Source organism: Piliocolobus tephrosceles, chromosome 14, assembly GCF_002776525.5.
Source record: "Piliocolobus tephrosceles isolate RC106 chromosome 14, ASM277652v3, whole genome shotgun sequence".
Taxonomy (NCBI): domain Eukaryota; kingdom Metazoa; phylum Chordata; class Mammalia; order Primates; family Cercopithecidae; genus Piliocolobus; species Piliocolobus tephrosceles.
In genome coordinates, this window is record NC_045447.1 from 45,851,307 (window position 1) to 45,877,131 (window position 25,825).

At 50.4% G+C, this 25,825-nt stretch overlaps 2 protein-coding genes across 2 annotated transcripts in view; one reads left to right on the forward strand and one right to left on the reverse strand.

The window, feature by feature from the left end:
- The first annotated feature begins 18,797 nt into the window (after positions 1-18,797).
- Positions 18,798-20,824, forward strand: ENHO (energy homeostasis associated). The gene is made up of 2 exons (XM_023201631.3): positions 18,798-19,088; positions 20,010-20,824. Exon 2 carries the CDS (start codon positions 20,171-20,173, stop codon positions 20,399-20,401), a length of 231 nt encoding a protein of 76 aa, XP_023057399.1. The 5' UTR covers positions 18,798-19,088; positions 20,010-20,170; the 3' UTR covers positions 20,402-20,824.
- Positions 20,825-20,880: 56 nt separating this feature from the next.
- Positions 20,881-25,825, reverse strand: part of DNAI1 (dynein axonemal intermediate chain 1) — a 64,919-nt gene continuing 59,974 nt past the window's right edge. Inside the window, exons 20-21 of the mRNA XM_023203362.1 lie at positions 24,809-24,994; positions 20,881-21,208 (exon numbers count right to left, since the gene is read on the reverse strand). Of these exons, the coding sequence (XP_023059130.1) occupies positions 21,110-21,208; positions 24,809-24,994 (285 nt within the window). The 3' untranslated portion in view covers positions 20,881-21,109. The remainder of the gene's footprint in view (positions 21,209-24,808; positions 24,995-25,825) is intronic.

Sequence of the window (25,825 nt, forward strand, 5' to 3'; positions counted from 1 at the left end):
GCTGCCTTTCTGCCTTGGGAGCCCTGGTCAGCCCTGACCTACCCACCGCCCACCCAGAGCTTGGGCATCAGCAATCTGGCCTCCATTAGCAACATGGGAAAGTAATTACGTGGGGCCTCGGGAGGAGGGGGCAGAAGGAGGGGAGGGGGCCTGCCAGAGCCTCAGAGGCCAATGGAGGGGAGGACTGGGGCCTCTATCTCTCTTCCCCCAGCTCTAAGAGAGAGACCCTGCTCTGCCTCAAGCCCAGGGTGGCTGGAGGGGCAGCATCATTGCCTCTGACTAGACAACTGCCCTGGGCCTGCGGGTGGTCACCCTCCTTGTGGGTCCTGGGCCCTTGGCCTCACAGAGGCTGTTTGCCTTGGAGGGTCTCAGTTGCTGACTGTCACCTCTCTCTAGTACTGTCCCTCCACATCTAGTTCCCACAGTGGTTCTGGGGAGCCAGGCATAATTGCAGACATCAGTTCTTGGAGCTAAAACAGAATCTGGAGAATTAAAACAACCCTGAGGCATGGGGGGAAGGGAAGGCTGGGATCCCAGACCCCAGGTGCATTGCACAGGGTCCCAGCCTTCCAGCCCCCTACTTCTCTTTGTGCCCTATGATACACTGTGGCTGGGCCCCGCTCTGTGTCCTAGCCTATCAGTCCCTGCCCACTTGATCTCTCTTCCAGTGTGGCTCTACTCCAGACCTGCCTCTGTGCACCCCCGCCCCTCTCTTCTTGCTGAACCCATTTTCATTATTTTCATTTCTGTTTGTCTCTTCTTTTTTTTTTTTTGAGACGGAGTCTCACTGTCACCAAGGCTGGAGTGCAACGGTGCGATCTAGGCTCACTGCAACCTCCACTTCCCGGGTTCAAGCGATTCTCCTGCTTCAACCTCCCGGGTAGCTGGGATTACAGGTGCCCACCACCATGCCTGGCTAATTTTTGTATTTTTAGTAGAGATGGGGTTTTGCCATGTTGGCCAGACTGGTGTCAAACTCCTGACCTCAGGTGATCCGCCCACCTTGGCCTCCCAAAGTGCTGGGATTACAGGCATGAGCCACTGCACCCAGCCTATATTTGTCGCCTTCTGTCCCATTCCTATCTCTGAATCTGTCTTTGTCCTGTTTCCTGTCTGCATTTCTTTCTGTATGTTTCTGTTCCATCCCTGTCTCTCTGTATGTCTCCATCTTGTGTCTCTTCTCCTGTCTCTTCTTCCCTCCTTGTCTCTATATCCATCCCTCCCCATGCTTGTCTTCGCATCTCTTCTTCCTTGTCTGTCTTCCCTTTTTCTGCCTTCTCCCTCTCCCTCTGTCTCATGTGTCTCCATCCCCATCTCTGTGTCTCTCTGTATGTATCTCTATCCATGTCTCCACCTCTGTCTCCCTCTTCCCTGACTCTGTCAGTCCTTCTCTTTTTTGCCTCCCTCTGTGTTCCCACCCCTATCCAGACCCCAGCCTGTGGCCGCCGCTCCTCTCTGGCCTGCACCAGGGACTGTCCTGGCTTCTGCTGCCCCCTCTCGGCCACCCGCCTACCCTTCATTCCTGCTCCTAGGCTGGCAGCTCTCAGCACAGACATCCCACGTCTGGTGTGCGTTCCCAGCAGCCAGCCAGGAGAGAGGGCGACATCAGGCAGGAATCCTTCCTGGGCAGCGTCCGGCCCTGAGAACTCCCTGGAGCCTGTGAGCTCACGGCCTGTATAGGAGGGAACTCTGAGAAAATTCATTCTCACGTGGAGAGAACAGAATCCCTGGCTCCAGTCCCAGTCCTGCATCCTGCACCTGCCTATCTTCAGGTCCTGAGGCCCACAGCCCAGAGCGGCCGGACCCTGGGAAGGCGATGCCTGCCTGGAGAGGGAGGGCTAAGGTCCTCGGGGCAGGAGTGATTGGGATGTATTCTCTCCACCTTGCCTCTTCTCAGAGGAGGGGGAGAGGAAGGAGGTCTGAGGAAGGGCGTCGGATGGGGCCAGTTTGGGGAGAGGCTGGAAGGGACCTGACAGTGCCATTCGGATGGGGAAGCCAATCTGAGGGTGAGTGGGTCTGAGAGGGCGCATGCGACAGGGTGAGCCTGAGCCAGGGCTCGTCTGGGAACGCATCAGAAGAGCTTTCATTTGAAAGGCCCAGCCTGAGGGGTAAGCTGACCCAGGGGTGTCTGAAAGGGCCTGGTCTGATGGGTCCAGTCTGAAGGGAGACTGAGCTGAGCTGAAGGCACACGGATCCGAAGACTAGAACTGCCAACTAGTTCTAGTCTGCCTGAACTTTCCCAGTTTTAGCACCGAATATCTCAAGTCTCAGGAAACCCCTCAGTCCCAGGCAAACTGGGACGTCAATCACCCTGTTTGAGAAGGCCTTGCCTGACAGCACCAGTCTGACGGGGGAGGCTGGTCTGAAGGACGTCTGAGGTGGGAGGGTGGTCTGGAGGATGTTTGAGGCGGGAGGCAGGTCTGCAGGATGTCTGACAGGGGAGGTTGGTCTGGAGGATGTCTGATGAGGGAGACTGGTGTGGAGGATGTCTGAGGGGCCTGGTCTCATAGTTGCAGTTTGAGGGAAGAGCCTGCTCTAGACCAGAAGGCAAGCAGATAGAAGGGGTCCTTCCAGAGGGGCAGTGGCTTGGGGAATGGCCACCAGGGGGCAGGACAGGTTCTCAGGAAATTCAGAAGCAACCAACCCAGAGAAGGAGCCAGATTGTGGGGCTGTGTGCAAAGTATGCCCACAACAGCATGTGTCACTGCACCGTCACGTGCACATGGCAGTGATGGTATGCAGCTGTGTACCATGTTTGTTTTAGTGTGGCTAGGTGACCAGGGATGCATCTGTGCTACATTCGTGTGTGATGGCATGTGCCTGGTGTGGCCATGGCTGAGGCTTTACCTGCAGCTGTCAGGACGACAGCAGGAACACCTTGGGCATTACCAGGACAAGGGGGCACTGGGAGAGGAGCACTCAGAGGAAGGTCTCTGGGAGGGGCTGAGGATGGGGAGGAGAAACGGGAACCAGGCTTCCCTACTGCACCTGCCCCACCCACCATTAGTATCCCTGAGATTCCAGACCCAAGAGCTAGGTGCTTTGGTTACAACAAAGGCAGCCCCTGCCTGGACCCTGCCCGCCCCACCGCTCCAGCCTCTCCCCTGCTTCTCCAGCTGGCGCTCCTCCAGCTGGACTCCTCCTGTTCCCCAGTAATTGTTCCCATCCTCTCCTACATCCATGCCTTGGTTCATGCTGTGCTTGTGCCCAGATGCCCTCCTGAGAAGCATCTGAGTTCCCTCTGACTCTGTCTCCATGAAATGCTTCCTGCTCATTCCCTCTCTTCCTTGGACTGAAACCCACTGTGTGCTGAGGCCTAATTCTATGGGCCCTTGTCTCATCCCAGGAACTTGAAAGTGCTGGGGGCTGGAGATGCCAGAGGGGGCAGTCCAAGGGGAGAGGTATGGACAAAGCAAGGTGGGGACCTCTGAGTTAATGAGACAGAGTAACACCATCACAGAATCCCCTGAAATGAAAGAACTGAATATTCAGATTGAAAGGGGCGTACTGTATACCAGAAAAGTTGACACAGAATAATTGACATTAAGACACATTGATTTGGCTGGGTGAGGTGGCTCACACCTGTAATGCCACCACTTTGGGAGACTTAGGCAGGAGGATCAGTTGAGCCCAGGAGTTTGAGGCCAGCCTGGGCAACATAGTGAGACCCTTCCCTCTAAAAAAGAAAAAAGACACATTGATTTAGTTACCAAACTTTGGGGCTAAAGTAAGAATACTTAAGGCACCTAGACAGAAGAAGCAAGTCATTTATTTACGAGGGGGAATATTCAGTCTGGTCTCAGACTTCTCCAAGGTAGCATTTGACAAGTGAAGACAGTATCTACAGAGTTCTGAGGGTTAAAAAGTGTCACCCTAAATCATAACCAACAGAGTGGTTGATCTCAATCATGAATTTGGGGGATGGTGTACTCATGAGCCTTTCCAGAAAAGACTACACAATGACAAGATCCAGTCAGCCAAGAGATTAGTCAAGTTCAGGAGCTGAGGAAGGGAGATTCATGGTAAAGAACTGGTGGTGACATTAATTCCATTTGGGAATTAACCTTAATTCAATTTAGGCTAAGATTACACTGTGGGAATTTTAGTTACAAAACAATGTAAATACAGTTGACCTTTGAACAACACGAGTTTGAACTGTGCAGGTCCACTTGTTCACAGATTAAATAAAATCAATAAAAGTTACACCAAGAGTGCCTGCCTCTCCTGCCTCTCTCTCCCTCTTCTGCCTCTGCCACCCCTGAGGCAGCAAAACCAACCCCTCCTCTTCCTCCTCCTCTTCAGCCTCCTCAACATGAAGATGAGGATGAAGACCTTTATGATGATCCCCTTGCACTTAATGAATAGTAAATATTAATATATTATTTCTTCCTTATTATTTTCTTAATAACATTTTTTTCTCTAGCTTTATTATAAGAATACAGTATATAATACACATACAAAATATGTGCAAATCAATTGTTTATGTTATCAATAAGGCTTCTGGTCAACAGTGGGCTATTAGTAATGTCGGGAGTTGAAAGTTATATGCACAGTCTGGAATGAAGAGGTGAGGTAGCAAGGAAAGCAAAAGTACTAATCACATCTTTGTTCATAGCTAAGTCAATAAATAGATAAAGCTAGAATATAATGGTAAAATCCTAATCCAATCTCTTTTTTTTTTTTTTTTTTTTTTTGAGGCAGGATCTTGCTCTGTTGTTCTGGCTGGAGTGACATGGTACTATCACAGCTCCCTGGTATCAAGCAATCCTCCCACCTCAGCCTTCAAGTAGCTGGGACCACCACAGGCATGTGCCACCATGCCTGGCTAATTTTTAAGTTTTTGTAAAGACAAGATCTCTCCATGTTGCCCAGACTGGTCTCGAACTCCTGGGCTCAAGTGATCCTGCCGCCTAGGTCTCCCAAAGTGTTGGGATTACAGGTGTGAGCCACTGCGCCTGGCCCAATCTCTTAATTGAAATGGTTCTTGAGAGAGGTCTTTCAGGAATGACTGTTCTTTTAAGGTGAAGAAATATCTCAGCTATTCTTTCATTTTCACTTCAGTTTCTTTTTTTCTCTATTAAACTCAAGTAAATGTACATTTGCTACTTTTGGTTAAAAAAAGAGTTTCTATAGTATTTCCCATTAGGACTATGAGAACAGTCCCATTCTTAGATTTTTTTTCTACCTGACTGGCTGTCTCTCTAGCCTCTCTCTCTCAATGCTTCTTTCTCTATATTAGGTATATGGTTACAAAATGTAATACTGATCATTTCTGGGTGGTGAGGTTTTGAGTGCTTTGTTGCATTTTTCTTTGTATTTTGTCTGTTTTAGAAAACACTTATCATTTATCTATCTGTCTGCCTGTCTAAGGTAAATCACTTAACTTCTATGAGCCTCCAATTCCTTATCTTCAGCCTGGTAATAACAAAATTGGAGGACATTTTAAAGACTGTGAGATAATATGCCACTCCCCTAATGGTAGGCTGAATAATGGTCCCAAGATGTCCACATCCTAATTCCCAGAACCTGTGAATATTACCTTATATGGCAAAAGAGACTTTGCAGATGTGGTCAAGGATCTTGAGATGAAAAGATTATCCTGCATCATCTGGGGTGGGGTGATACAACCACAATGATTCCGACAGGAGAGAGGGAGGCAGGAGGAGTCAGGGGAGACAGTAGTGGAATGATGGAAGCAGACACTGGAGTGCTGCACTTTTGAGGGTGGAGTACTGGTCCACAAGCCAAGGAATGCAGGCAGCCATTAGATACCGAAAAGGCAAGGAAATACATTTTCCTCTTGGAGCCTACAGAAGGAACCAGTCCTGCCAACACATTGAGTTTAGCCCACTAAAACTGATTTCAGACCTCTGAGCAATTGTAAGAGAATAAATCTGTGTAGTTTTTCGTGTTTTTGTTTTTGTTTTTGAGACAGAGTCTCTCTCTGTCACCCAGGCTGGAGTGCAGTGGCACGATCTCAGCTCATTGCAACCTCCGCCTCCCAGGTTCAAGCGATTCTCCTGACTCAGCCTCCCAAGTAGCTGAGATGACAGGTGCCCGGCTAATTTTTGTATTGAAGCCATTACATTTATGGTAATTTGTTACAGCAGCAAAAGGAAACTAGTGTTTACACCTGTTTCCTTGGCCCAAGGTGACCTCCCCGTCCATCCCCTTCGTCCAGCCAAGTTGTTCAACATTTTACTCACATTTCCCTGACATCTGCCCTCCACTGCTGCCCAGAGGGGGGATGTGCATCCCCTACCTTAGCACGTGCCACTCTGTGTGATAGTTCCTCACGGACAGGTCTCTCTTCCTCCCGGGCTGTGCATATGTGAGGATAGGGCTGAGGCCCAACAGAGGACTCAGCTTAGTAACTGTTAATGCACAGATGAATCAATGAGGGCTGGGCGAGAGGTTGGCACCTGATAATTGTCCATGACCCTCCTTTCTTGGCGTCAGGATCTCTCCCTTCCCTATGTTTATCTGGCTTTCTCTCCCACCAGTCTGTCCTCCTCCACATACACACATTGTTCCAATCTCTAGAACACATTTGCTGACACCTATTAGTGACTCTGTAGGTAGGCTTATCTTTGTGTGTGTGTGTGTGTGTGTGTGTGTGTGTGTGTGTGTGTGATGGAGGCCTGTGATTCTCTTCATGTGTTTTCCCGGCCATGGGTATGTGTGTAGTGGTATAATCATGTGTGTTTCTGTGCATGCCTGTGTCTGTGGGTAGGCTTGTCTGTACATACATCTTTGCTTGTATGTATGTGTCTGCTTTGTGGGTTGTATGTATGCTTGTTTGTCAGTGTGTGTCTGCATGTGCAGGGAAGGATACTTTTGATTTCGGCCCTCAAGGGGTTGGACTGCCTGCTGCAGGACCTGGTGTGCCAGAATGACTGACCAGGATGTTAACTGAGTTTGGCTCCAATCACAATCTTCCCTTTCTTGTCTCGTGCAGAAGGTCGGGTCAGGCTTTTTTTTTTAATCCTTGTCTCTTGTAGGGAGGATCTCAGGCCCAAAGCTGAAGTCAACCACAGCTATCTTCCTGACCCTGACCTTCTGGAAACCTAAACTTCCTGAGCGGACTATACTAAGGCAAAGGGAGAGGAGGTGAAGCAATCCAGACCCCCCGACACACACACAAAAAGACTGAGTCCGTGGTTGCATGGGCAGGGGGGCCCACTAATACTTCCTAATGGTACCCCAGGAGTGGAAGCAGAGTGGGAGCTTAGGAAGGAAGGCTCCTGGACATTGACCTCCCAACAGACAGAGCCCATGGGGATCACAGCGTAAAATACTCTGTAAGCTGGGGAGGATGGGGTGAGGAGAGGGCCCAGTCATGACCTATCTACTCGCTCCAGGGACTAGAACCCTGGGGGAGGCATTTATATTTAGTTTTGTTTTACCATTTTAACCTTTTTTTTTTTTTTTTTTTTTTGAGACAGGGTCTCGCTCTGTTGCTCAGGATAGAGTGCAGTGGTGCAATCATGGCTCACCACAGCCTCAACCTCCTGGGCTCAAGCAGTCCTCCCACCTCAGCCTCCTGAGTAGTTGGGACTACAGGCATGTATTGGGAGAAAGACTTATGGGGTGTCTGCATAAACTGGCCATAAAAATATGGGACAACAAGTTGTGGAAAGCCACAAAAGGCCTCTGAGGAGGAAACCCTCCTAATTGCCATCATGTTCCCATGCTCAGAGCGAGACCCGCTCTCTTCTCTGTAAACACTGCTCAAGAGAAAGGCACTCCTTTGAAACACTGGAAAGTGGACAGACATGCAGGCTCCTAGTTAAGTCGCTCCCACTAGCTACTCTCTGATAAGTTAAAGATACACTGAGCACAAAGGAGATTCATTTAAACCACTATTGCTATAGATTACGCCTATGACGCATTGCCTCCTTTTCACTGTTTCGCCCTGAACATCTGCTTCTCAGATCTAAGTGATTGTACTCAATAGTGTGTTGACCAGAACTCTGAGCCTTTTGCAGCCTCCATTCTGCAGCTGGCCCCTGGGGCTCCCCACCTTTCAAATCTTAATTTGTCTCTTCTCAATCCTTTGTCGCCACCAGACTTTGGGTACCCTACATGTGGTGTTGAGGCTGGTCCCCAGCAGGTATACACCACCATATCCGGCTAATTTTTAAATTTTCTATAGAGATGGGGGGTCTCCCTGTGTTGCCTAGGCTGGTCTCAAACTCCTGGGCTCAAGCAATCCTCTTGCCTCAGCCTCCCAAAGTGCTGGGATTACAGGCGTGAGCCACTATGTCCAGCCACCATTTTAACCATTATTATGTGTACAGTTCTATGGCATTAAATACATTCACATTACTGCACAACCATATATTTAGCTTTTATAAAATAGACATTACTGATTTTGCACACCTTAGCATGCCTACCACTGGGCTTAGTGTCACTAGAAAAACATATATGGGGAGTGGGGCTGAGACTGTGGAGAGACAGAGGACATCCCCTACCCATGCAGGGTAGAGCAGGAGAAAGGATGGGCGGGAAGACCAGCAATGGTGCAGATGCTCCTGTGCTCAGGAGAGGGTTGGGTGGGTGCTGGGGCTGCAGAGGAGGTGGGACCACACAGTCTGTGGTTTGAAAGCCAGGCTGAGGTTCAGGAGCTTTTGCTCAGAGTCAGGGGTTCAGGATGCTGGGGAGACCTGGTGAGCTTTGTGTGTTGGAAAGACTGGTCTGGGGGCTGTGCAGAGTAGGGCTAGGAAGGAAGAGAATGTGGGACCCATGGTGGCTGAAAAAATGAGCAGGCCTAAGGAAGGTTCTTTGAATGAATGATGGGAAAGGCCTGAGAGTAGGATCTTGCTATGTCCAGGCAGGAGAGGACTAGGCCCTGGGCGGTGAGAATGGGGTTCTTAGAGCACACAGTCACCATGTCTTGATGAGTGAGTGGTGGGGAGGGAAGGGAAAAGGAAGAGTCTCGTGCAGCTCCTGTTGACTGGGAGGCAGCAGGACTATTTATTGAAACAGCATGGGAGGAGGACAGGCTTTGAGCAAGTTGAAACAACTGTGGCTCAGACATTCACTCACTTGCCTATAGTTGTATACGAAGCAATGGACAGATGAGTTCAGATGCAGACATGTCAAGTGTGAGACCTCCTGGGAGAGGACACTGAGCCAGCATAGCAGTTAAGAGAATGATGCTGGGGCTGGGGTCAGACAAACCTAGGCTCCTGTTGACCTTGGGACAAGTTGATTAATCTCTCTCTATTTTTTTTTTTTCCAGACAGTCTCTCGCTCTGTCACCCAGGCTGAAGTGCAGTGGTGCAATCTTGGCTCACTGCAACCTCCACTTCCCGGTTTGAAGCAATTCTCGTGCCTCAGCCTCCCAAGTAGCTGGGATTACAGGCATGCGCCACCACCCCCGGCTAATTTTTTGTATTTTTAGTAGAGACGACGTTTCTTCATGTTGCCCAGGATGGTCTCAAACTCCTGAGCTCAGGCAATCCACCCACCTCGGCCTCCCGAAGTGCTAGTATTACAGGCGTAAGCCACAGCGCCCAGCCTGATTAATCTCTTTAACGCTCAGTTTCCTTAAGTGGAAAACCAGATAATAGTAACTACCTCATAGGGTTGTTGTAAGGATTTTTCTTTTTTAGTTTATTTCATTTTTCGGACAGGGTCTCGCTCTTAGCCAGGCTGGAGTGCAGTGCAATCTCGGCTCACTGCAACCTCCGCCTCCTGGACTCAAGGGATCCTCCCACCTCAGCCTCCCGAGTATCTGGGACTACAAGTGTATGCCACCATGCCTGGCTAATTTTTGTATTTTTTGTAGAGACGGGATTTTGCCATGTTGCCCAGGCTGATCTCAAACTCCTGGGCTCAAGTGATCTGCTTGCCTTGGCCTCCCACAGTGCTGGGATTACAGGCGTGAGCCACCATGCCCAGCTGTTGTAAGGATTTAATGTATATAAAGAAACTGGTATGGTACCTGCCATGTTATAAACACTCCATAAATCTTAGTTCTTAATGACAATAGCAGCAGCCACAACAACAATGCATACCAGACTAGGACTTGGGAGTGAGGTGTGGGTATTAAAGCATCATCAGCACAAAAATGGGCACTGGCTGGGCGCAGTGGCTCACGCCTGTAGTCCCAGCACTTTGGGCGGCCACGGCAGGCTGATAACTTGAGGTCAGAAGCTTGAGACCAGCCTGGCCAACATGGTAAAACGCTGACTCTACTAAAAATACAAAAATTAGCCAGGCGTGGTAGCGCACGCCTGTAATCCCAGCTACTAGGGAGGCTGAGGCATGAGAACTGCTTGAACCTGGGAGGCAGAGGTTGCTGCCAAGGTGGAGGTTGAGCCCAGATCGTGCCACTGCACTCCAGCCTGGGCAAGAGAGCAAGACTCCATCTCAAAAAAAAAAAAAAGAAAAGAAAAGAAAAATGGTCACAGAAGCCACAGACACAGAGGTGCTCACTTGAGTTGTGAGGAGAAGAGGGTGGGGGCTGAGAGCGCAGCCCACCAAAGAAGATGAGGAGTGGCCCGAGAGGTGAGGGAGACAACAAGCTGGAGTTGAGGTCAGCGAAGCAAATTTCAGTTCTAATCCCGGCTCTATCACCTGCTGCCGTGGGGCCTCAGAAAAACCCCTTGACCACCTTGAGCCTCGGTTTTCTCATCTGTCTCATGGACCCATCTTGCATCCAGGTGAGGATTATCTATAATGAATTTAGTAAAGCCCCGACAGAGATTAGGTGCTTAATAATGAGTTGTTGTTTTAGGAGAAGGAATAAATGTTCCCAGAGAGAGCAGCTTCATGGAGGACACGGGAAGACAGAGTTTCAAAACAGGGCCAACAGCTTCAAGGCTGCCAAGTAGTCAACACATATCAGGACTAAAAGGTATTCACTGGAAGTGACAAGGAGGTGAAAGTGGCCTTGGTGGACCAGCTTCAGCGATGGTGAGAGCAGACCGCAGGGGCAGCAGCTGGGGAGTGATGTGAGGTGGGGAAGTGGAGCTGAGACAACAGGTGGCAGCTAGGCAGTGACACTGCGGAGTGAGTAGGTGGGCAGAGAAGCGACAGGCAGGGTTTTGAGATGGGGAAGTCGGCGCCTGTGGCAAGTTTGCCTGTCACTGGATGTAACTGCTCTGTGAACACCCTTCCCCCACCGCTGAGGACTGGCTCAAGCCTTGGGATCATTTGTTCTCCCCACAATCCCAGGCCCCTGGGTGTGCCCCCGGCCCCAACCTGGCTTATCCAGTGCTGAGGACAGGCACCTCTTCTCTTTGCCCTACTTTCCATTGTGGCTTGGGAAAAAAGTTGAAATGATTCACACCTTTAGCCAGGGCCTTATCTCCTGTTCCTGGCCCTTCCAGCCCAGGGGAGATGGGCAGTACTAACAAAAATAGCTATCTATCAATTACATCTTTTCTCATGATTCCATCCCACCAGTATTTAAACATTCCATGTCAGAAACATGTAAGAAACTATTTAAAATAAAAAAAACTTCCTCTGACTCCATGTCTTCTGATCTATTCTCCTTCCTCCTAATTTTCACAGTCAATCCTCTTGAAAGAATCGTCTATGTTGTATTTACTTTCTTTCTTTTTTTTCTTTTTCTTTTTTTTTTTTAGACAGAGTCTCACTTTGTCACCCAGGCTGGAGTTCAGTGGCATGATCATGGCTCACTGCAGTCACCAACTCCTAGGCTCAGGTGCTCAGGCAATCCTCCCTCATCAGCTTTCTGGGTAGCTGGGATTACAGGTGTGCACCATCACACCTGGCTAATTTTTTTTTTTTTTTTTTTTGCAGTCAGGTTCTTGCTATGTTACCCAGGCTGGTATCAAACTCCTAGCCTCAAGTGATCCTCCAACCTCAGCCTTCCAAAGTGCTGGGATTACAGGCATGAGCCACCGCTCCCAGCCTATATCTACTTCTTACTCACTCTGGAAACCACTAAACTCTGGCTTTCACTACATACCCCATTTCCATTTCCTACTGCCCACTGGAACTACTCCTTGTCAGGATAATCAAGAACCTCCTTATTCTTAAGTCCCACGGTTGCTTTTCTACAATAACCGCACCTGTCTTTGAAATTTTGGAGTAGTGACCCCTTTCTTCCTTCTTGAACCTCTGTCCTTTCTTGGCTTCCCTAAAATTATTGGTCTCCCCCAGTTTTTCTTCTGCATCTCTGACATATCCTTCCTTATCTACTTTGCAGATTTATCTTTTCCCCTGCATCCATAAAAGTTAGCATGGTGGACTCCTTTATGTTATAGCTGGAAGGCATCCCCTTCTGGTGGGAACCACTCTGGTGGTTATCATGGAAGCCACAGTCTTATGACCTCCCCAACAGATGACTGGTGCAGGGAATGGCATCTGTCCAAAGCCGGGCTGATGAGAGCAAGTCCTGAGGAATTATGGAACTGAAACTGAGAAGGATAAGCTGGAGCTGGAACTGAAAAAGAGCCAACATCTTCTTGGGTACCTGGGTTATAAGCTGCAAAGTTTGATAATTGTTAGGAGCTGGGTTTATTATTATATAGACTAGAGACGGAGGTTGAAGGAGGAAGGAAGAGAGGGAAGGAGGGAGAGATCGAGAGGAAGAGAGGGAAGGACAGAGAGAGAGGGAGAGAGAGGAAGCAAGCAGAAAGGCACGTAGATGAGAGTACAGAGTCCTGATGACATTCAGATTGCCAGATCCAGTTGTTCCCAAGTTCCAGCCACATTCTTGCACTAGGACTCTATGAAATACTATAGTTTTCTGAAAATAAATCCCCCCTTTGCCTAAACTAGTTCAAGTTAGGTTTCTTTGACTTGTAACAACACAGAAATCAGGTATCAGGACCAAAGTATTCTAAACGACAGAACAAAGTGAGGAACTAAGTTGAGATGTGTAGAGAGGCAGTAGGAATCTCCTAAAACCAGCCTGGGAACCTGGAAGTCCTTTTTCTGTCGTAGCAAAGCAGTTAGTTGAACTAGTACCTGTTGTCTCTTGTGTCTTAGCTCATATGCCAACTGAAGCTGAAGCACTTGAAAATATGGTAATAGGCTGGGTGCAGTGGCTCACACCTTCTATTCCAGCACTTTGGGAGACCAAGACAGGTGGATGACTTGAGGTCAGGAGTTCCAGACCAACCTGGCCAGTATGTCGAAACCCCGTCTCTGCTAAAAATTTAAAAATTAGCCTGGCATGGTGATGGGCACCTGTAATCCCAGCTACTTGGGAGGGCTGAGGCAGGAGAATCACTTGAACCCGGGAGGCAGAGGTTGCAGCGAGCCGAGATCGCCCCACTGCACTCCAGCCTGGGTGACAAAGTGAGACTGTCTCAAAACAAAAACAAAAACAAAAACAAAAACAAAAACAAAAACAACCAAACAAACAAAAATGAAGAGAAAATACGGTAATAAAAAGTCAAGACAACAAAAATGAGTTATTCAAAATGGATGGTCTGTGAGCAGTTAGGGGACAAGAGAGTAAGCATTTCACTTGGATAAGGAAATTTGTTTCAGCCTTGACCTCAGATTACTAGGAGTAAGATAATATGTGCCTTGCTGAATTTCAGGAGCTGGGTTATTTGCTGCTCTCTAATGTTAATACCCTGATTAGGAAACTGTGAGAGTCTAGCAATCAGGACTTACACTGGAAGATTTGGCATTGGAAAGCCCTTCTTGTCCCCCTGTTGCCAGGCAAATGTGATGGTGTCTCCCATTGTAAAGTGCATTGACTGGAATGGGCAAAGCAAGGGCATCTATTCCAGGGCAGGTGGAAGAAGAAAGGATCCCAGCCCTTCTAGTCCAGGCTATGATTTCCTATGAAGCCACAAGCCATAGTCAGAGGGACTGAAAAAGACCCCGACATGGAGCTAAAAAAGAGAAATTGCTCCAAAAGTGTGCTCAGGCCCTGAATCATCTTGGTAAACCTAGAGATTCTAGAAGCATGATTCTGTAAAATTCTGGTATTGATTATGGTAGTAGAAATGTATTCATGGATGTCCTTCACCTTTCATACAGTTTTTTTTTTTTTTTAATATGAGAAAATTCCCATTTCAAAATCCAGCCTACTCAGTATAGAAGTCAGAACTGAAATTCACAGCATACCCTTGTTTACAGGGATGGTACTTCACCCACGTGAGACTTCCATTTGGAAGTGAGAAAAATGAGTTAAAGTTCACCAGTATTTCTGGGTTTCCTCTCCTTCTGAGTACCAGGAAGACTGTACTTCCCCTGTCCCTTGATGTCAGGTATGGCTACGAGATTTGTTTTGATCAATGCAATGTGAGCAGAAGCCAGCGTATGCTTCTTCTCACTTTTTTCTCCTGCCACGGCAAACCCTGAAAGCTCATGTCAAGAAGGTCAAGAAGGCAGTATCATCACAAGATGGTGGAGACTCCAGAAGCCTGGATGTTTGAGTGGCTGCAATGAGCAAGACTTCCCCACCCAACCTCCCACCCTGCCCCATGCTGGAACTATGGCATGAAGAAGAAATACATTTTTTCTTGTTTTAAGTCAGTAAGATTTGAAGGTTGTTTGTAACTGCTGTGTTACCTAGCTAATCCTGATTGATATAGGTAGGAAGCAGGTTAGACACAGAGCTTCGATTTCTGCTGTTGCCAGTAGTAACACAAGTGTCCAGCTTTTGGGGGTGGCAGCGGCAACAGCAGTGGTTTCCCAGTAGTTGCAATATTGAGTTCCTATCACAGAAGGGTCATAGAGCTTGTAAAATTGGCAGTCAAATTGAACTTTGGTACTTAGTATTCGGAGTGGCAATGGCTGTGGTTTCCCCATCAGGTGTGTGGTATGATTTGGGTGCTGTTCCTAGGATCTTAGCCTCAAGTCCATTTCCCCAGCCCTCCTAACAGTTTTGAGCTAAATAATCTTTTCTAACAAATCATTTTTCTGCTTTATCCGGAATGGATTCTATTATTTGTGAAAAAGAACCCTGACTGATAAAATTACTATATTTAATAATCTCATATTCCATTGATTATGAGAGGCAAGTTATTGTATAAATGACTAAGAAAAAAGAGGGCCCAGTGCAGTGGGTCTTGCCTTTTTAATACTAGCACTGTGGAGGCTGAGGCAGGTGGATCAGGAATTCCAAACCAGCCTGGCTAGCATGGTGAAACCCTGCCTCTACTAAAAAATACAAAAATTAGCCAGGCATGGTGGCACACGCCTGTAGTCCCAGCTACTTGGGAGGCTGAGGCAGGAGAATCGCTTGAACACGGGAGGCAGAGGTTGTGATGAACCGAGATTGTGCCACTGCACTCCAGCCTGGGTGACAGAGTGAGACTCTGTCTCAAAAAAATAAATAAATAAAAGAAAAAAAAAAAAAAGAAGAGGCTAAAAAATGATTACACGCTATTAATTGTAAGACACATTCTGATTACATAGTTGTTTAAACTGGAGGGAAAAAAGTGCACCTTAGAACCAATCCAACATGTTATTAGCATATGGAATATCTCCAAATGAAATTGATAGGCAGCTGATTATGGTTTTAAAAGAATTGCATAACCTGTTGAGGGAAAAGCCCTTATCCAATCCTCCTAAGTGTAGAGCTCTGTGATTGTTCAATCCCAGGATAATCTGTAAAACACCACCAGAAGGTGTAGTGCTAATCAGTACAGTGCTGCACAGAGAAATCCTCCATAATGGCCTTCTCAAAACACTGGATAAAGGATCTCTACCTTGTGGGCAAAAATTAACGCAGCCAGATTGGCTGACCGAGGAACTCCACAGCCAAAAGAGCAAGTCAGCAGATGCCATGAGATTTGCTAGTCCCATCATTTCATTATTATTCATGGCCAAAAAAATCTACATTATTATTCATGGCCAAAAAAATGATGTTCTGGATTAGTGACCAATGTACAGTGCTTCCTTTTCACCCCATTTTATTCTCTATTTCTTCTATCTCTACATATCAGGACTTTTTCATAGGGGGAGTAGTTTAAAGATAGTTCAAAGGAAGTTAAAAGGTAGTGGGATTATTAGAAGCCACATTTCATACCTCATGGAGACCTCACTAGAGCATGAAGGGACATTACCCAGAGAACCTGTATCTGAAGAACAGTGAACCTATGCTATGATCTCCAGAAGCAGCAGCTGGGTGTGTCACTGAATTGTTCTCCATTGTAAAGAGGCGAATTTATTGGCATTTGTATCATAGGATGATTGGATTATGTAGATGAGGGCCTTTTTGGAATCATGTAATAGGAAATAATGTGTATGTGTTGGGCAAACAAAGGGTGGACTGTATGGACACCTGCCATTTTGCTTCTTTATGATGCTCCTTCCCCTGGAAACCACCACCTCCACCTCCTCACTACCCATAGGGTTATCATGTTAATCAATTTGATTGTTGATCTTCATCCCTTGAGTACCATTGATTAGTCCAGAGGTAAGCATCTAAGTTGAATCGAAATATTTCCTGAAAAATTTGCAAACAAAAAAAAAAAAAAAAAGAAGAAGGAAGGAAGGGAGGGAGGGGACGAGGAGGAGCTGGAAGCAGCAGCAGCCAGTCTCTTTGGATGCCTACACAACAAACTTTAAAATTTTAGAATTGTCTGAAGTCCCATTTTTTACCATGTGGACTAGAAGAATATTGGAAGTCAGTCTGGGGATGGGGAGGACAGGGACTTGGGGCAGGGAAGGGAAATGGAGGCAGGCAGAAAGTAACAGAGTTGAGAGGTGGAAAGAGAACTCTTCTGGGTGACTTTTGATCTCTCAGTTTCAGTTGTTCCTGAGTCATCCTTGCCCTTAGGTTTCAGTATCTGATTATAAATTTATCTTTTTGGTTAAACTAATTCTCACTCTCCCTGGGTGAACTCATCTATATTTCTCATTTAACTACCACTCTTTTGCTGATAACTCACAAAATATTATCTTTAGCCTGGACCTCTCTCCTGAACCTGTGTATTCAGTAAATGGCATCACAGTATTCCTAGTCAGTAACCTGGGAGTTATCCCAGACTTTTCCTTCCTGCTTACCTCGCCTATCCTCTAGGACTCTAAGTCCCACCAACAGCAGCTCCCAAATATCCTCAATGCTCTGCTTTTCTCTCCACAGCTTTTCCCCTCCATCATTTCAGTCCCTCATCATTAATCCTTGCCTTCACTCTCAAATGCTTTCAAGCCCCCATTCCACACCATAGCCCAAATCATCCTACTAATTTCTGGATATGATCACATTACTCTTCTGCTCAAAAATTCTTCAGTGGCTCCCCACTGTGTTCAGGATAAAATCTGAACTCCTGCAGCTGGGTCACAAAATTCGCTCACATTACACTCAGATGTGCAATGATTTAAGTCTCCTCTGTTTCCTGTAACTAGTCTGATCTTTCTCACAATGCCCTCAGCCTGCTGGGTAATGGGCAGTGGGGGGGAGCTAAAAGTAATCCACTCTGGTAAACTCTATAGGATCCAATAATTTATTTTAGACAGTCTCTAAGTACTTCGGTAGCTTTGGATGACTCAGTCTTCCTTTCTTTTCAAGATAGCATTCTGGATTTATAGGGGTCTTATGTGAATTTCATGGCATTGGATTGGGGGAAGGGGCCTCTTAGTCACATGGTCCTGGGGGTTGTATCAGCTGGCATTAGCTGAGATGTGGTCGATCAGGCATAAGTTAATGAACAACAACCCTGAGAGGTAGCTATTATTACAACCATTTTACAGATGAGGAAGCTGAGGCTAACAGAGATTAACTTGCTCAAGATCACAAAGTTAGTAAGTGAACTAGGAATCAATACCGTCCCGATTACCGTAGGCACTTAATTAAATGAGTCTAGGATTCCAGAGAGAAGTTAAGGCTAGACTTGGGAGCACTGGGAGACTTCATGATATAGCTTCAGGGATGTGATCCTCCAAGGAGAGCATGTAGAGCGGGATGAGAAGAAGGCCTGGATCAGAATAGGTGACAATCACTGGCCTGTGACGGTCGGGGAGGACAAGGTCTACCTCATTGCTCCTGTCCAAGCTATCTTCTTCTTAGGGGAACTTTTAGGATGGCGAGGCAGGACTTCCACCATGCCTGCACCTATTCCAGCCAGGGCGTAACCATCGCTCAGGACACTCCATTTCTGTCCCAGGCTCCCCAACAGCCTGGCAGCAAGCCTGCGACCAACACTGGGTAGGAACTCAGTAAATGTGTCCAAAGAACCTGTGTTGCCAGAGATTTTCACACTTCTTAGGGCCAGGGAACGTGGAGCCCTCTAAAGTAGGAATGCAGAGTCCACACCCAGGTGGCAGAGGGAAGTGCGAGACTGCACTATAGGCGGTTCCCTAGGTGAGGAGGTTCAGTCTCCTGCCAGGTGTGGGGACGCGGGGCCTTCCTCCGATGACGGGCTTAGAGACCTCTCCCAGATACAGAGAGATGGTTTCCTCAGATGTGGAAATGCAGAGGCCTTGGCCTTTCTCGGATGTGGGGTGTACAACCCTTCCAGGTGTAGAAGGTGCAAGAAATCTCTACCAGAGGTTAGGCCTCGCCCCCTCCCCACCCCATCCCCTCTCCCGGGAAAGATCCAGGGCCAGCTACTCCTTCGGCCCTCCTCCCGCCCGGCGCCAGCCCGAGAGGCGGGCTGGTCTCCACCCCAGCGCACCACCAATGGTGCGGGAACCGGGGCTCGGCCCGCCAATTGAGTGGCGGCAGCGGCTCGGGGATGGCTCCGCCCCCGGGCCGCAGGCCGCCGGCCTTCAAGGAGGCGGGGCTCTTCGCTGTTTTTGCTGGCGGCCGAGCCCGGCCGAGCCTAGCCGAACGTAGCCGAGCTCAGCCGAGCCCAGCCGAACGCAGCCGAGCTCAGCCGAACCCCGCGCAGCTCCCGCCGCCGCCGCCCGAGCGCTGCCGAGCGAGCGAGCAGCCGCGGCCGCGGAGGAGGTGCGGCCCCAAGGGGAGGAGGTGCCCGCTCGCCGCAGACCGCCCGCGGCAGAGGCCGCCCCGGTCGCGCCGCGGCGGGAGCGGCCGGCGGAGGCTGCGCGGCCGAGGGGGAGGGCCGGGGGAGCGGACGTCGCCTTTGCTGGTCTCCCACCTCCCGCCGCCCCCCGCCCGCAGGCTCCCGAGCCTTAGTCGGCGCCGAGCATCCCGCTGCCCCGGACCCTCCCGCGGGCGCGCACCAGGCTCAACTCAGGTAAGAAGGGCCTCCCGCCACGGGCACGGGGGCCAAGAACATGCGACCCGAAGATGGAGATAAAGAGACAGAGACACACTGCCGCGGAGAGAGACGAACACAAAGACAGAGACACGGGAATCACCAAAAAGACCCCACGGAGAAGGGGAGAGGGATACGTCCATGGGAACAGAGGGGGATACAGCCTGGAAGAGAGAGACGGAGAGACACAGAGACTGATGCAGAGATACACAGAGACACACTGGTAGAGAAACGAGACAGAGGAGACACACTCAGAGATGGGGACACACGGAGAGGCAGCCACACACACACAGAGGTGGGTGTGCAGAGGCACAGGCACACATCCAACGGAGGGACAGTGAGACATCAGACACACACACCTGACCCAGAGAGAGCCCCACACAGAGGCACACAGTCCTGGACGCACAGAGCCTGCACATGCCTGCCAGGGCCTCCACAAAGTTCCCTCTGTGCAAGCTGGCGCCTCTGGAGGTCTCCTGGTCGGGCTGGCTGGAGTCCTGGAAGAGAGGAGGCGCCCAGGCCACACCAGAGCTGCTTACAACCCCCATCCTCTTGGGCGGGGGGCTGCCTGGATCCCACCCACCAAAAGACGGCTTTTGAGGGCTGCAAGCTTGGTGGGTAGGGCCAGGGCAGCATGCCCACCAGGTCTAAGGAGAATGAGATGACGGCTGCCTACTTCAGCTTCCTCACGCTGGCTACACACTCATTCAGGTGCCCAGAACCAGGCCTGCGGATGGGGGTGCTGGCTCTGTGGGGTATTTAAGCCTGTTGGGACCCAAAGTCTTTCACCAGGGAGGCCAGAAATGTGGGAGGGAGGCTGTCTTCCCTACCTCTCTCCTCCTAGGCCTCACCCCACTCTCCCTCCTCACCACCCTCTCCTTTACTCTGTACCCCCAACAGGCTCAGGACTGCAGGTAGACATCTCCACTGCCCAGGAATCACTGAACGTGCAGACAGCACAGCCTCCTCAGAAGGCCGGCCATACCAGAGTCCTGCCTCGGCATGGGCCTCGCCATCGAGGCAGCTCCACTGTCTGTGCTGGTCTGAGGGTGCTGCCCGTCATGGGGGCAGCCATCTCCCAGGGGGCCCTCATCGCCATCGTCTGCAACGGTCTCGTAGGCTTCTTGCTGCTGCTGCTCTGGGTCATCCTCTGCTGGGCCTGCCATTCTCGCTCTGCTGACGTTGACTCTCTCTCTGAATCCAGTCCCAACTCCAGCCCTGGCCCCTGTCCTGAGAAGGCCCCACCACCCCAGAAGCCCAGCCATGAAGGCAGCTACCTGCTGCAGCCCTGAAGGCCCCTGGCCTATCCTGGAGCCTAGGACCTAAGTCCACCTCACCTAGAGCCTGGAATTAGGATCCCAGAGTTCAGCCAGCCTGGGGTCCAGAACTCAAGAGTCTGCCTGCTTGGAGCTGGACCCAGTGGCCCAAAGTCTAGCAAGCCTGGCTCCAGTAGGAGCTCAGTGGCCCTAAGGAGATGGGCCTGGGGTGGAGGCTTATGAGTTGGTGCTAGAGCCAGGGCCATCTGGACTATGCTCCATTCCAAGGGCCAAGGGTCGGGGGCTGGGTCCACTCTTTCCCTAGGCTGAGCACCTCTAGGCCCTGTAGGTTGGGGAAGCAAACTGGAACCCATGGCAATAATAGGAGGGTGTCCAGGCTGGGCCCCTCCCCTGGTCCTCCCACTGTTTGCTGGATAATAAATGGAACTATGGCTCTACCCTGAGATTTTCTTCTCTTCCTGAGGGCCCCATGGTAGCAAAATTAAAGCTGTGGGGTGGGTTTCTAGACAGGTTTATTTGTGCAAAGTTAGAGGGGTAATGGTGGTTGAAGACCAAATCCTGGAGTAAGGTGCTGGGACCTTAAGGAGCAGAATAAGAAGGGAAGATGCTGGGACCTGATCAGGAGTGGGGTCACATGCTGGGTGCTAAGGCTGGACTGGGTACCAGGGTTAAGCCCTAGGAGTACTGGATTCAAGCGATGGGACAGAGGCTGAGGCTGGGCCCTCAGGTCTTGATTTTCACTTCCCTCACCAGGTTCAGCAGTTTGTCCAGTTTCGCAATCTCCACAGCTGGACCCTTCTGCACCTCCTGCCCCTTCTTTTCCTGGGGAGAGGGAAAGTATGCATGGGGGAGGAATGGTGGGTCCCCCGTCTCGGGGTCGCAGCGCCACCTCCTCTGCCCGGCCTGTCCATCTCTGCCCTACCCCTCCCCTGCCCAATAAATTCTGGATCCCTGCCTCCCCTCTCCCTGACATGATCATTCCCCGACTCAGGTTAGGTGACACAGGGGCTCAGCTGACAGCCTGCAAAAAGGAGTCCAGCTCTGGCTTGGACATGGGGTCTCGATGCTTGTGGGAGTGGGAAAAGGCATCCATTCCCTGAACCTCAGGGGAACAGCCTTCCAGGCCAGGGAGATCCAGCTCTGTGAAGGCGGGGGGCTGACTGCCGGCACCATCCTTACCATGGGAAGGTCCCTGGCCCAGTCCTGTCGAGCTAATGGGTATGTGTTTGGGGAGGGAGGGGCTGTGGACAGAGCCTCAGGGGCCCTCACCTAGTCCTCTCACCTGATGCCTTCAGGTCAGGTTGGCAGTGGGTGCCATTTGGGGCGAGACCTGCTGTGTCAGACATACCCAGGGTTGGGAAGAGTGTCAAGAGACCCATAAGGGCAGAGGGAATAGTCCATGTGACTCCAGGTGTTGTTGGCTGAGGCTGTCCTTTAGACCAGATGCTGAGTTTATGACCCATCACCCTGCCTGCAAAGCACTCTAATCCTTCCATTATTTGTTGGACACTGGAGTGCCACCCACAGGTCCCGAGAACTCCTTGGCAGACCAGCACCAGTCCCACCCTCCCTACTGTCCAGGCTGGAGGGTTAGGACTACGCTGGGGCAGGCTGGGCATTGCCATTTCCCCATTTCCTGCCTTCGCTCTGCTTCTGGGCCTCCATCCTCTCAGCCATCTGTGCCCACTGCTCACTGACATCTACCCTAGCCTTGCCTTGGTCTGGCCAGGGCTGTAAAGGGGATGGGGCAGGGGTGAGTGCAGGGCCAATAGGCCCCTCCCTGGCTCCTTTTTGGCTGCTGACACCATGTGGAGCTCAGATTTCCCCCTGGTGTGACCCCGTACCTGCTCCCAAATTTTCTCCCCTATCCCCTTGCAGCTCAGTGCCTTTTTGCCACTACCTAGCTCACCTCTACCCTCTCCAGGCAGAGGACAAAAAGCTCTTTTTCTCTCTCTTCCCTCTCCTTCCTAAATTAAACTTGGGTTCTCGGCCGGGCGCGGTGGCTCAAGCCTGTAATCCCAGCACTTTGGGAGGCCGAGACGGGCGGATCACAAGGTCAGGAGATCGAGACCATCCTGGCTAACACGGTGAAACCCCCGTCTCTACTAAAAAAATACAAAAAACTAGCTGGGCGAGGTGGCAGGCACCTGTAGTCCCAGCCACTCGGGAGGCTGAGGCAGGAGAATGGCGTAAACCCAGGAGTTGGAGCTTGCAGTGAGCTGAGGTCCGGCCACTGCACTCCAGCCTGGGCGACAGAGCGAGACTCCGTCTCAAAAAAAAAAAAAAAAAAAAACTTGGGTCCTCTTCTTGGCTTCACCCCATCCCCCGGGAGTTAGGGGACCTGGTTTTAGTTGCAGCTCTGTCGTTAACTCCCTATATGACTTTGGGCAAGGCCTTTGCCTTTCTGAGCCTCAGTTTCCCATCGAAACTGAAGACAGTCTTTGGCCTTGGACACTTTGGGCTCTTGACACCCATCATGGGAACTCCCTGGGCAGGGAGGTCCAGACCTTTGTGGGGAAGCCCTTTGGAAAGGGCAGGGAGTCTGCAGCTCACAGAGGAAGGGCAGTAGGGATGCCCAGAGGATTTCGTTTTGCATGAATCACTTGACTGATAGGGTCAGATGGCAATTTCACGGGAACTTCTAATCCATTCAAGTACCCACCAACCCCCACCCATCCCTGCTCAGGTCCTCAGAGACGTAGGCCCCCAGATACACAGAACCCAGCTCTCCCAGCCATGACTGACCCCTCTCTGAGGGGAGCTGAAACTGTGGGAGATCCTTACCTCCCTGATCAGAGTGGGCAGGGCAGGCTCCCACCCGTGTCTACCACCCTCATGGTGTCATGGTTGTACTCCTCCCCCTAAGAATGACCATCATCCCTCCTGGAGGGTTGTCCAACTCCGCCAGCTTCAACCTGGGTCTCTCTCCGCAGAAAATTAAGAACACATTTTATCTATTCCACAAATTATGCTGCCTCCTTCCTCTTCCTTGAGGCCAACTAGCTGGGCTCAGCAAAGAGATTCAGACCACGCCTGACTCCCTCCCTCCCCTCAAGCCCACCGCAGCCTCTGGGCCACAGCTGCAGGCGCTTAGCAGCCTTCTAAGTATTTATAGCCAAGTCCGCCCCCTCCCTCAGCTGGCTACAATTACAGGGCCGGCCACACTCCCAGCCCTTGCCTCCCTGGCCATGGTGGGGAACAGACCAAGCCAGCACCAGAGGGATGGCGCAGCAGTCCCTTTCTTGGTAGGAGCACAGTGCAGGGAAGTCAGTAGTCGAAAGACACAGGCCCCTGCCACTGCCTCAAACTTCAGTAAATGCCTCAAATTGCCAGGAGGGATGGTCATCAGGGCAAGCTGGCCCAGTCCTGATCCTGGCCCAGAACCTGGCAAAAAGCAAAGAACCATCTCTACTCTTAGCACACAAATGGGCAGGACCGGGCTCTGGGTTCTTTTGTTTGTTTCTTTTTTGAGACTGAGTCTTGCTCTGTCGCCCAGGCTGGAGTGCAGTGGCGCGATCTCGGCTCAATGCAAGCTCCGCCTCCCAGGTTCACGCTGTTCTCCTGCCTCAGCCTCTCCAGTAGCTGTGACTACAGGCGCCCGCCACCACGCCCGGTCAATTTTTTGTAATTTTAGTAGAGACGGGGTTTCAACGTGTTCACCAGGATAGTCTTGATCTCCTGACCTCGTGATCCGCCTGCCTCGGCCTCCCAAAGTGCTGGGATTACAGGCGTGAGCCACCGCGCCCGGCCCCGGCTCTGGGTTCTTGGGCTCAGGATTCTAAGGCCTGGGCTGCAAAGCCCGGGTTCATAAGCCTGGATCTGGACTCAGATCTAGACTTTAAGGTCATCGCTTTGGGCTCCAGACCTGTATTTGGGGTCCTTAGGCTCTGGGCAGGGTCTCCTCATCACTGGAGACCCTAGAAACAGGAACCAGAGCTCAGAAGGAAGGCTGCATAGCTGCTGACCTAGCTACCCTCCTCACAGCTCATTTCCTTCCTTTCTGTGTGGACCCACAGCTCCCAGCTCAGGGACCACTGGGGTTGAAGCCCTGTGAAAGCCCAGCCAATGAGGCAGTGGCTCAGCCCCAAGCCCCCTGCCTGGGTGACCTGTCCTACCCACAGCATTTCCACTGGGAAGAAATCAACGATACCTCCACATTTGCCTCCGCAGGCTTCAGATCCACCTGCTCACTGGATGTCTCCACCTGGGGCCCCATAGGTAACTCAAATGCAGCATGTCAAGCTGCTATTTTCTCACAAACCTCCTGCTTCTACTGTGAGTCTCATTCAGGCAATGACACCATCCTTACCCTGAGTCTCCCAAGCCAGAAACTGGGGGGTCACCCCGGCTCCTCCCTTCTGTCATCCCCACCCTCCTGGAGACTTTATCTCTTGCAGCAGCCCAAAGTCCCAGAGTCTGTACCTTTGGCATCTTGCGCAAATTGGGTGAGAGCTTGAGGCAGATGATATGCCCACGGTCATCGCCCACAATGATGATGGGGTGGATGGGATTGAACTGCACGTGGGTGATCTTGTTCTTCTTTTTGGCCGCCACAGGCTGGTTGCAGATGGCCTCATACTTGTTGATGGCCAAGTCAAACACGTGGGCCTGTGAAGAGGTCGGTGTCAACACACTCAGGGGTAAGAGGCCTGTCTTCCACCTCAGAGGAATCAGTCCCTGGACTTTCTGGGGGAAGACTGTAGAAGGTCAATGGCTACAGCACACTGGAGCTGGGGTGGAGGGAGGGGGAATTCTGTGTCTCTATGTTTTTCCTATGGTTGAAAGAGTGAGAATAAAAAGATTTAGGAGAAAGTTTAAATCTATGGAGAATTAACAATAATAGTAGCTACAGGCTGGGAGTGGTGGCTCACTGATGCCTGTAATCCCAGCACTTTGGGAGGCCAAGGTGGGTGGATTATCTGAGGTCAGGAGTTCAAGACCAGGCTGGCCAATATGGTGAAACCCTGTCTCTATCAGAAATACAAAAAATTAGCTGAGCATGGTGGCCCATGCCTGTAGTTCCAGCTACTAGGGAGGCTGAGATGGGAGAATCACTTGAACCTGGGAGGCAGAGGTTACAGTGAGCCAAGATGGAGCCACTGTACTCTAGCCTGGGCAACAGTGAGATCTTGTCTCAAAAAAAGAAAGAATAAAGAAAAGAAAACAGCAGCTACCATTTGTTGAACACTTACTATGTACTGGACTCTGGGCAAGCACATCACACGGTTGCATCATCTCATTATGCTCTTCACAACCACTCTACAAGGTAGTTCTGTCACTATCTTCATTTTGTAACAGAGGAGTTAGAGGCTAACTTGCTAGTAAGTGGCAGAGCCAGGGCTTACACCAGTTAATATATGTAAAGTGCAAAGGCAGTGCTTGACATACCAGTGCTCAATCAATGTTGGATGCTACCTTCACCACACCCTCAGACCAAAC